This window comes from Geosmithia morbida (genome assembly GCF_012550715.1).
Source record: "Geosmithia morbida isolate 1262 chromosome Unknown scaffold_4, whole genome shotgun sequence".
NCBI classification, from domain to species: Eukaryota; Fungi; Ascomycota; class Sordariomycetes; order Hypocreales; family Bionectriaceae; genus Geosmithia; species Geosmithia morbida.
In genome coordinates this window covers 447451-458973 of record NW_023336191.1, presented here as the reverse complement: position 1 = coordinate 458973, position 11523 = coordinate 447451, and the positions used below count along the sequence as shown (strand labels likewise).

Genomic DNA, 11523 nt, shown 5'->3' with positions numbered 1-11523 from the left:
CCCCCCCCCCCCCCCCCCCCCCCCCCTCTTCCACAGGGACCCAATCCGACGGGTCCGATCATCCAGGGAAGCAGGCGTCCATCTGAATTGGATCAAAGCAAGGGTGGGCATGTCACCGGGACATATGTATATGCATTGACGTTATTGCATACATCTTCAGCTCTAGCCCTGATTCATTCAACCTCTTGCTTTCTATATCACAGACGTGCAATTTCTTCTATCCATACTGCACTGACCCATCCAACCTGTAAAACCTGTAAACTGACATCGCCAATCTATGTCACAATGTGGTGCAGAGCAAAGGCTCCCGGATCTACCGAGTCATTGCATTACAGGCATCCATCAATCATCCCCAACCCCTCCCTTCGTCCTTGGCCGAGACTTTCCCCTTCGCAAGTCGTCATCGTCTACTCTGCACACCATCACTCTGTACTGCGAAGCTGACCGCCACCTTTGGCCATCTCTGGCTGACCACCTGTCTCTCTCCTGGTCTCTCTCCCGAGCCCCCGTTGTATCTTGTGCAGCTATCCTCACCGAGAAATATGAACCGACAACATTGGTCAGATAGGTCTGCCCCTTTCCCTCCATCGCCCCTCTAGGTAATACCCCTTTTCTTTCTTTCTTCTTCTTCGTCTTCTTCGTCTTCTTTCTTCTTCTTTCTTCTTCTTTCCTCTTCTCTTTACCCCCACTCTTCATCCTCTCACCCTCTCTACCTTTGACGATACGATCGGTCAAGACAACGATGACCATAGAATAAAAATTCAATTCCCAGCCAGGCGCTTCAAGGTCTGGACAGCTGGCCCGGATCAGTGGTCCTGCACGAGATGGATCGTGCCATACCGGGTATTGCCAGGAACAGCCGAGTGTTGGCATAACACGTACATAGTATTTATTTAGTATGACCCAACGCCGATTGCCGACAGCGCATAGTACGATACAATACGGCACGGCACGACACGGTACGGTGCGCTGCGCTGCGACCTCATGCATCTTCTTTTTTTTTGTCTCATTTTTGTCTCACAGATTACTACAACTCCTGACCCTAATGCCTCTCCCACGCGTACATCCATTCATGTGACAGAGGGAGCAGGTACCTGCCACGACAAGAGACTGCCTAGATAACACAAGCACACGAGAATAACAGCATGTGCACGGTCGAGTGAATGAAGAAAAAGTTCTCGTCTTGATTGCTTTTTTTTTCTTGTCATCATTTTGGGTATTGTCTTGTTTTTTTTTGTTTGTTAAAATTTTCAAATCTCATTCTTGCTGCCCGGCGGCCCTTGGAAACTCGTGTGTATGATACGAGTCATATACCTGATCGTATTCATCAGCTAAGCCAGCTGTCAATTCCCCTTGTCACGTCATGTGCAACGTTGTACACAAGACTATCAGGCCAAAAACAAAGAAGCAATGCCAGCAGGCAGAAACCCTCAACGCCCAATGTTTTTTTTTGATGTAATAAAAGGCCATGTTGAACCCGATCAGACTAAGATCAAAGGAAGATGCGTGGTTAAAAAAGAAAGAAAGAGAGAGAACAGAAAAGAGTACCGTAGACTTGGAAAAAGATGAGTCAGAAGGAAATGATCCCCCCCCCTTCAAACGGAAAAAAACGATGGCAGCTCTGCTCCTGCCTCGAATAGCCATGATCAACATGACACATCAGATGATGGTTCATCCCCCCGGTGTCTCGAAGAATCCCTGTTTTTGTTTTTATTCTTGTCTTTCAGAGAAAGAAGAAAGAAAAAGATAGGCCAGGAGGTGGGTAAAAAAAAAAATTAAAAAAAAAAAGAGAGGGAAGAACAACGACCCTGGAACATGGACGCAGTCAGGTCCTGATCTTGTCGGGGGCCACCTAAGCCTGCACGACAGGGATGTTATCCATGCTGGCACCATCCGTGAGCCACTCCTTCTGGATGAGCTGGTCCCTGAGGCTGTAGAGGATTTTGTAGGCCGTCTTGACCGTGCCGTCGCTGACGCCTGCCTGCTGAGCAATCGGCTGCGATGGCCTCGGCTCGCCCACCAGGTGGCACACCATGTAGATGCACGCCGCCGCCACCGACAGCGGCGACCGGCCTCCTATGCGCACGTCATTCTGCCCCTCCATCGCTACGGCCCGAGCCAGGTTGGTGATGCGCTGCTGATTCTTGAAGCCCAGCTGCGACACGTAGCGGCCGCACAGATCCGCCGCGCTCGTCGTCGTATTCTCGTAGCTCGTCACCGCGTCCAGGCCCTTGGTTGTCTCCTGGTCATCCTCGTCGCGGATCTTGAGCAGGAACGTCTGCAGCTGCTTGAACACGCGGCCCACCTCCTTCTTGCCGACGTTGGTCAGGTTGAAGATTTCGCGAAACGTCCTGGGTACGTTGTTCTGGCGGCACGCCACAAAGAGGCACCCGGCAATGATGACTTCCTGCGGCTTGCCTCTGAGCGCCTTGTGCTTGTCCACCAGTTTGAAGATGTGCTTGGCTGCGTTCGTGACGTTCTGCCCGACATTGCTGGTCTCGCAGAGCGACACGATCTCCTTGTACCCCTGCAGCAGGTTCTTCTGGCCCTTGTCGCTGCTGGCATTGTTCTGCGTGCGAGACAGCGCCTTGTGAGCCTTGGTCTCGGAAAAGGCCACCGTCGTCGCCAGCTGCTGGCCCTCGATAAACTCATCCTGCGGACCGCCGACACGGCTGGGGTCGTCACCGTTCTGGTCGTCGTTGGCAAACGTTCGCCACTCAGACCTATTGTCGATGATGCGCTGACCAACCACGACACCACAGTCTTCGCACACCATGTCTCCGCTGGAGAACTCCTCCACCAAGTTGGGAGGAATCGTCCTGCAATCCGGGCACGAGAGGATATTGTTCAAGTCCTCCTTGAACTTGCCCCCCGCGGTGTCCCCGCTCTTCGGGCTGAACATCTTGGGCCGGTACGCCTTGGGCGTGTAGATGTTGTTAACCTCGTCAAATACTTTTCGTGCTCTGCGCGCCTCCCTGGCCTTCTTCCGTTGCTGGCTCCGCTTCTTGGCAATCGATGCTCGGGCAGAGCTTTCTTTTTCTGCTTCACGGTTCCAGAGCTGATCGTTGACGAGCTGGAAGAAAAGTGGTGAATGCACCTTGGCGGCTTGACGAGAGTTTGGGTAAAAAGGTATCGAGTATCGAGCACGTGCCGTTCTCGTGGCAGTAGCTCGACGATGACAAAACGAGAAAAAGTGAAGAGGAAGATGTGGCGATGAGGAAAAGCGCTGATCTCAGGATTTCCAGCGAGTCGCAACAAGCGATGGAAGCTGCACCCGATGGACTGTGCTGACGAGTTGTGCGTGGATCTCTTCAGGTATATACGAGGAGTCGATCAGAAAAAGGCCGAGAATTGCAGGTGGCGTCTGACGATGGGGCGAAACAGACGAGATGGAGGATCGAACTCGGCCAGAGTAGCACGTCCAAGGGTATCAAGAGAGGATAAGAGAGCGAAAGATGTCTGCCGGCCGACTGTCCGAAACCAGTTAAGGCGTCTGAAGATGTGCGAACAACGTCAGATCAGGAAAGAGTCGGCTCGAAGGGTAGCGGTTGTACTCGCGAGGAGGACGGTATCAGGGAGTCGTAAAACGATGGTGGTGCGACCGTACAGACCGTGGGCTTCTGGCGGCAAGAGGGTGACGAGGTTGATGATGGAGGAGGAAAAGTTTGATTGAGGGAGATGAGGAGGGAGGCGACTGGTAAATGCACGCACTCAGTGCATACAGATTAGGCAAGCCCCGAGAGATGGGGAGAGTTTGGTATGAGTAATCCACACCGGGAAAACTGAAGTGTAGAATGGAAGGACCTAGAGTCAGCCACAGTCACAATCTTTGGTGAGTCAGCAATATGTGTGGCTGCCTTGATGTGGCTAACGTTCGGCGGTGCGTGCATGAACTCAGAATGCGAAATGCGAATTGGCATGCCAGCACGGGGGATTCTTGTAGAAGCAAATATACGATAACGGCAAAAGTCGCATCTTCTTGATACAATGGGATGGATGATGCTATAAACGGTACTAGGCTTATGAGCCAGGCCATTGACAAGGATGAGACAGAGACAGCCACCACGAGTCGGTTCGGGAGGGCGGGTATTATCAATAGTATGTAAGAGGCAAGCCACCGAATAAACTATGGCGCAGCAGTAGCGTGATGGTATTGATTTAATACTCAACAGTGGCATGAACTGGCAAGAAGGTGGTCTTCCATCATATGGATGCCAATTACTGTCAGTATTACTACTCGTACTTATTGCTCGTAATGTAAGCTGGCAAGTGCAGAGGCTGTATTAGTGCTGTAAATACCTGTGACCAGCGCCAGCCCTAGCAAGAGACCAGAGTACCTCAACCCGATGCCCTGCCCCGCCAAAAGTTGACGATTCAGCGTCCAGGAAAAATTGATGACCGCACACGCCATTCGCTCTCTCATAATCAGATATTTTCTAGCAAACGACATCGCCGCTGGTGGCATTTTCTCAACGTGCGAAGATCGTCCCCCACCTCTTCCTCCCTCCCTCCCTCTACCTCTCCTCTCTTTTTCTTCTTTTTTTTTTTCCTTCCATTTCCTTTCTCTTCGACCACCGCCACACGTCTTCGACGCTAGCACATTGCCTGCGGTTTAGCCGTCTGCCTTCCGTCAACAAGGCTTTTTTGCCCCGCTGTTGCCACAGCGTCAACGCCTTTTTCTTCGACTCCCGATCCGTCTGTGTCCTCGGTCGACTCGCGACGATGTCCGGAAAGCTTACTCGGTATGTTACTGCTGCCGTCACCGGTATTCTAACACATTGATAGCTGTCGTTCATCGGTTGACACGTCTCTTTCCTCAGTATCGCTATTGTCAACGACGACAAGGTCAGTCAAATATCTCAAAAGTTTTTTTTCTCTCTTCTCTTTTTTTTTCGCTGCCCCTCCTTGCTGCCCCGCCACCCCACCACGACAACGGCAATTACCACCATATACGGTAGAAGCAAGAACTGAAGCTGATCCATGATGTCCAACCATAATAGTGTCGTCCGCGCAAGTGTCGTCAGGAATGTAAAAAGTCCTGTCCCGTCGTCCGTAGCGGAAAGCTCTGCATCGAAGTCGCCCCCACCTCCAAGCTCGCCTTCATCTCCGAGTCGCTCTGTATCGGTTGCGGTATCTGCCCCAAGAAATGCCCCTTCGACGCCATCACCATCATCAACCTGCCCACCAACCTCGAGAAGGAGGTCACCCACCGCTATGGCCCCAACGCCTTCAAGGTCCACCGTCTGCCTATGCCTCGTCCTGGTCAGGTCCTCGGTCTCGTCGGAACGAACGGTATCGGAAAGAGTACCGCTCTCAAGATTCTTAGTGGAAAGCTCAAGCCCAACCTGGGTCGCTACGAGAACCCCCCTGACTGGGAGGAGGTCATCAAACACTTCCGTGGCTCTGACTTGCAAAGTGAGTTTCTCCGGTTTCCAACTCGATGCACATGCAGTCCCTAACAGTGACCGCCCCCCCCGTTTAGACTACTTTACCAAGCTTCTCGAAGACGATCTGAAGGCTGTCGTCAAGCCCCAATATGTCGACCAGATCCCCAAGGCTGTCCGCGGCACCGACAAGACGGTCAAGTTCCTGATCAACAGCCGTGCCAACCTCGGTAACATGGATAGCGTCATGGAGACACTCGAACTGAACCATCTTCTGGAACGTGAGATCGGCAAGCTGTCTGGTGGTGAGCTCCAGCGTTTCGCCATCGGTACCGTCTGCGTTCAAAAGGCCGACGTTTACATGTTTGACGAGCCCTCGTCGTATCTCGATGTGAAGCAGCGTCTGAGTGCCGCCCAGATCATCCGCTCCCTGCTCCGTGACGACGACTACATCATTGTCGTCGAGCACGATCTGTCTGTTCTCGACTACCTGTCTGACTATGTCTGCGTCCTCTACGGCCAGCCCGCCATCTACGGTGTCGTCACTATGCCATACTCGGTCCGTGAGGGTATCAACATCTTCCTCGACGGTCACATCCCCACTGAGAACCTGCGTTTCCGTCCCGAGTCTCTGACCTTCCGTATCGCCGAGGGTGTCGAGGAGCTACAGGTCGACAAGTCGCGCGCCTTCGAGTACCCGGCCATGGAGAAGACGCTCGGAGGCTTCAAGCTCCAGATTGATGCCGGCGAGTTCACCGACTCGGAGATCATCGTCATGATGGGCGAGAATGGTACCGGAAAGACCACCTTCTGCCGCATGCTTGCCGGTGCCCTCAAGCCCGACAGCAAGGAGTCGATCCCGGAGATGAGGATCAGCATGAAGCCCCAGACCATCACGCCCAAATTTGACGGCACCGTGCGCATGCTCTTCCTGAAGAAGATCAAGCAGGCCTTCCTGTCACCCCAGTTCCAGACCGACGTCATCAAGCCCCTCAAGCTCGAGGATTTCATTGATCAGGAGGTCAAGAACTTATCCGGTGGTGAGCTGCAGCGTGTTGCTATCGTCCTGGCCCTGGGCATGCCAGCCGACATCTACCTGATCGACGAGCCTTCCGCCTACCTCGACTCGGAGCAGCGCATCATGGCCTCGCGCGTCATCAAGCGCTACATTATGCACATCAAGAAGACGGCCTTTATCGTCGAGCACGACTTCATCATGGCCACCTACCTGGCCGACCGCGTCATCGTCTTCGACGGTCAACCCGGAGTCCTCTCCCACGCCAACAAACCCGAGTCCCTGCTCACCGGCTGCAACGCCTTCCTCAAGAACCTCAATGTCACCTTTCGCCGTGATCCGACAAACTACCGTCCCCGTATCAATAAGCTTGGATCTCAGCTGGATCAGGACCAGAAGCTGAATGGAAACTACGTACGTGTATTCCCCTGCTTTCTTCTCCTTTTCTGTTATCGCTACTTTCTGATCTTCTCTTGAGCCTATCTTGTTCTTCCAATGCTAACCTTTGGTTTTTTTTCTTTCTTACTAGTTCTTCATGGACGAGGAAAAGGGCAGGAGCTCCTGAGAAGGGCAACTACTATGAGATACCTCCTGCGCAGCAGGAGTGGCAGAATCGAAAACTTGCATCATCCCAGGGCGTTGACGGCGTTGAAAAAGGAAAATCACGCGCCACCAAGAAGCGCGTAAAGGGTCGCCGCCGCTGCTGCCATGACCCAGAGACGGGTTCCGCCGATGCCGGCGCCAGCGAGGATGACGACACGGACGAGTGACATCGGCCGACGATGGTCTATCCCCTGCTTTTTGCCTGGTCCTGTGAGAGGGGAGATGAGAGACGTTTGGTATCCTTACATATCTCTTCCCTCTCATATTGGTCAACAGAGTGTTGCGACCATTCCCTGATCAAACCACTCCCCCTCTCACAGATTGAGGGGCAAAAGCGGATCAAGCAGGATGACCATCGTCAAGAGGGCGGATGACACACATGGGAGCTTCCTTACCTCGCAGGAAGCAAAAAAAACCTATCGGGATTCTATATTAGAACTGTGTGTTGCCGTATAAACGAGGAGATTGAGGAAAGTATATTACCACATCTCTAGCACTTGTTACTTTTTTATGAATATATTTGGTAAAAAAGAAGAGAAAGAATTACTACTACAACTACCAATATTGTACGAAGCAACACAGCAAGAAAGTCGTCCGTAGTGCGTACTAACTAGAAACTGTGAAAACATAATTGTCCAGGAGGGGGGGGGGAGGGGGAGAGGGAGTAGTCCACGCACAAGCAGGTAGAAGACTCACCCAACAAGGGAAAACGGACAAGGTAGTATAACCGACTCGTAGTGTTGTTCTTTTCCCCTTTTTTTTTCCTCATCCTCTTCTCCAAGTCATTCTTCTCCCAGCAAGTAAACAGAAGAAAAAGAGCGGGGCAAGAGACGTACTTGATCAAGAAACACTCAAGAAAGATAGAAGAGAAAGAGAGGGATTAACATGAAATAAAAAGCGACTAGTCCTCTTCTTCAATCTCCCCTTCTTCACTGCCTGATCGAGCGTCTCGGGATGCATCTGTTGCTGCCGTCGCTGTTGCTGCTGCTGCCGTTGCTGTTGCGGAGGCCGCATCTGCAGCTGTAGGTGCGGGTGGTGGAGTCTTTCCCTTGGTGGTGGAGGGGACAGAGTCTCGGGAGGGGGAATTGTCCATTTTGATTCTCTGGATTCCATCGTTAGATCTTGATTTGAGAGGGAAGAGAGGGGGGGAAGAGAAGGGAGAACAGAGGGCGTGAAGGGGGACTAACCTTGGAATCTCTCGAATCACGTCTAGCATGGTCCTGATCGTCATCACGACGACGACGTCCAGCACCTGATGTCGAAGGAGCCTCATCTCCATAGGGGAGTTCATCGTACGAACCTCGATCAGTGCGACGACGGTAAAGCCTGTCGCGGTCATCGTCCCTGCGCGGAGGCGGGGGAGCATCCTCGTTGACGATACGGCGGGAGCGGGGGGGCGGGCGGTCGTAGTCGCGGTCCCTCTCCCGGTCTCTGTCCCTGCGGTCATCCCTGACCCTATCGCGGTCACGGTCGCGGTCACGTTCACGTTCACGTTCACGGTCACGGTCGCGGTCGCGGTCACGGTCGCGGTCACGGTCGCGGTCGCGCTCACGCTCACGCTCACGTTCACGTTCACGTTCACGCTCTCGGACATCCCGATCGCGCAGCTCCCTCCGGGGTGCTGCTGCCGGGGACAAGCGGGAGGAAGAGGAGAGTCGGTCGCTGGCGCCAACACTGGAGAAGGCGCTCTCGGCCATGGTGGCCTTGCGGTGGTTGCGCTCTCGCTCGGCAATGGCCCTGCGCCTGTCGGCTTCGTAGGCGTCCGCCTCAACGGGGCTGCGACTACGTCTTGACGAGCGTCCGTTACTACGGTGGTCACGCTCACCTTTGGACTTGTCCCGGTCACGGCGGTGGTCACGCTCTCGGTCGATGGAGCCGCGCCCGCGCTCACGATCGCGGTCGCGCCGCCGGTAGCTGCTGCTGCGCTCGGCATCTTCCTCCTTCTCGCGCAACCGGCGGAGGAGCTTGTCAAACGCGGAGCGTCTGGCGTCCTCGGAAGAGACGGCCCGAAATTCCTCTGATTTCAACAGTCGCGGTCGTACCTTTTCATATGTGTCGCTGGCAGTGATAGGCGGCTCCATGCGCTTCAGGTAGGCGCGGAGCTCTTCAATGGCGCGATGCTGGTGTCGGTCGTCGTCGCGTCTTGATGAACGCTTTTCGCGGAGCTGTGAAGAAAAACTTGTCGTCAGCTTACTCCTTCTATCAGGCCGAGTCATTCCTATGTCTGGACGTGTACTCACGCGGTCAAAAATGAACCTCAGAATGTCACGGTCAATGTTAGCAGTGCGTTGGTCATCCTTCATGAGGGACAGAAACTCCTCAAAGTCGCTCGTCGATGACAGCTCAAATCGCTTGTCCTAGAGGGCGGCCATGGTTAGTCGGTGGTGGTTCATGCAATCCGAATAGGGGGCACGACAAGACCATACTTCCAAAACATCAATAACATCGTTACGGGTTTCACGGAGCCCACGATCCTCCTCTTCGACAACATCCCAGAACAGCTCTTGGGGGGTCGATCCGCCCTGGCCGGCCATGCTGGTGTAGCGCTGGTCGTTCTCGATGAGGGGCAAGATCTGGCTCCACTTGGTCCCAGCATTGATCTTGCCGTCCTTGCGCAACTCGGCAAGCAGCGACTTGAAGGCATCGCGGGCCTTGCGCTCCTTGCGGAACTTGCGGTTCTTCTCCTGCTGCTTGGAGTCATTGAAGGCCCTCTCGAGAGCCTTCATGTGGCCCTGGAAGGCGTTGAGCATGTCGAGCTGACTGAGGGCTTGGAACTTGGGCTCGCTCTGGAAGGTCTGGGTGGTGGAGATGATTCCCTGAGCATCGGACCAGCGCGTGTAGGGCTCGAGATTGAGCTTGGGCAGCAGGTCAACCAGGCTGTCCATGGCGCTCTTGCGCATGCTGGACTGCTCCTCGGCGTGGGCCCTCTTGAGCCCGACGATGTACTCCTCGAAGATCTGGCGGCGCTCCGCCTCGTCGGCCGTCGACCGAAACAGCGTCTCTCCCTCCAGCATGGGCCGGGCCGTCTTCCACCGCGTGTAATGCTTGATCTCGGGCTGGCGCCTCAGCATCGTCTCGAAATCGGCGCGGACCTTGCTCAGGCGCTCCTCAGCACGCTCCTTGTCTTGGGTGATGACGTCGTGGCAGTAGTTCTCGAAGGCGTCCTTGCGGCCCTTGGGGTCCTTGATAGCTCGAAACTGAGGGTCGCGCGCCGTCGCGCGTATCGTGTCCTCCCACGTCCAGTCGGGCTGCACGCCACTGAGGCGGAGCAGCTTGACAAAGGCCGCCTCGGCCTCCTCCGCGGTCGCATACTCCGGGTCGTTGGAGGAGGGGACGAAGCTCTGGGCCCTCGCTTCGCTGGAGGGCGGGAGCTGGCGGGACTCGGAGTAGGTGTCACGGTACATTTCGCGGTCGCGTGCTGGGCCACGAGGGGCGTCGTGGAAGCCACTGCCAGGAGTAAATGGTGTCTGCGAAGGCGTAGGGGCGCCGGGACCGGGGCTGTCCTTGATGCCCAGAGCAGTCTTGTACACGTCGGGCATCTCCCAAGAGCTCTCCTTGGTCTCGGTGTTGTACCAGTACTTTCGACCGCCTTCGGCTGTGTATTCCTTCCACGGCTGGTTGGCCAGAGCGCGCTACATGACAGGACGGTCAGATTCGGTTGGCAAACCATGGATTAAGTAGTTTGGGGAGAAGGGCAGGCAGCATACCTCTGCAGGCGACATCATGTCCTCTGGCTTGGTCCATTGCGTAGCCTTGGTAGCCGAGTTATAATAGTAGGCTCGGCCATCGGGGGTGTGATGCTCCTGCCAGACCGAGGGCGGCTGCCCATATGGCTGAGGCGGCGCGATGCCGTTCATGATTACACGCGCGAGTGGAAACGGAGACAAGGGAATACCGCCTCCTCAGTAAGAAAACCGGATAGGAATACAAGTCCGCGCGTCGTGGGTCTGTCAGTGACGATGAACGCGACAAGGTCGATTATCCGTTTGTATGGGAGAAGAAGATTGCAAAGTGCGTTTGTCGCAGTCCTGGGGCACAAAAATTCGTGCCCCAGGCACCAGTTTTTGGCCCCCCAAGCACCGACCGTCCTACATGTATCAATATTAAATGTATAATAATAATACTCTGTAGCTACGGTTATAGTCATGTACCTTCTGAAGTAATACGGAGTACTTATATGTGTACATATATAAGTATAACCCCCCCGGCGGCTACATGCAACTAACATAACAGAAGACAGATTTGAAAAAAAGGAAAAGAGAGGGAAGAGGGATGAGTGAGTAGGCACTTGTATTACCCTGACACATTCGAGGAATCAGAAAGCTGGATACCGATTGCGACGCACGGATTACTACGAGACTGCTGTTGCGTCAAAAGAGCAAGGACCAATCATCACTAATTATGCATTTATCCGTATATGGCAGCTTGTGGAGCGCGACAAGGCGCCCACCACCAGGTTTCGTCGCCCCCCCCCCCCCCCCCCTTGGAGCATTTCTACAGATACAGCTTTACTTTCTACCA

The 11523-nt window shown here is 54.3% G+C and overlaps 3 protein-coding genes across 3 annotated transcripts; 1 reads left to right on the top strand and 2 right to left on the bottom strand.

Moving 5' to 3' along the window:
- Positions 1–1852: 1852 nt before the first annotated feature.
- Positions 1853–2902, bottom strand: GMORB2_5626 (uncharacterized protein; the record flags this gene model as incomplete). Its single annotated transcript, XM_035467596.1, has 1 exon — positions 1853–2902. The coding sequence occupies one exon, from the start codon at positions 2900–2902 to the stop codon at positions 1853–1855; it is 1050 nt and encodes a 349-aa protein (XP_035322562.1).
- A 1492-nt stretch (positions 2903–4394) lies between these two features.
- Positions 4395–7169, top strand: GMORB2_5625 (ATP-binding cassette, sub-family E, member 1; the record flags this gene model as incomplete). Its single annotated transcript, XM_035467595.1, has 6 exons — positions 4395–4474; positions 4665–4742; positions 4821–4845; positions 5001–5415; positions 5483–6813; positions 6999–7169. The coding sequence occupies 6 exons, from the start codon at positions 4395–4397 to the stop codon at positions 7167–7169; spliced, it is 2100 nt and encodes a 699-aa protein (XP_035322561.1).
- Positions 7170–8117: 948 nt separating this feature from the next.
- Positions 8118–10859, bottom strand: GMORB2_5624 (pre-mRNA-processing factor 40; the record flags this gene model as incomplete). Its single annotated transcript, XM_035467594.1, has 4 exons — positions 8118–9167; positions 9243–9359; positions 9429–10634; positions 10710–10859. The coding sequence occupies 4 exons, from the start codon at positions 10857–10859 to the stop codon at positions 8118–8120; spliced, it is 2523 nt and encodes an 840-aa protein (XP_035322560.1).
- Positions 10860–11523: the final 664 nt, after the last annotated feature.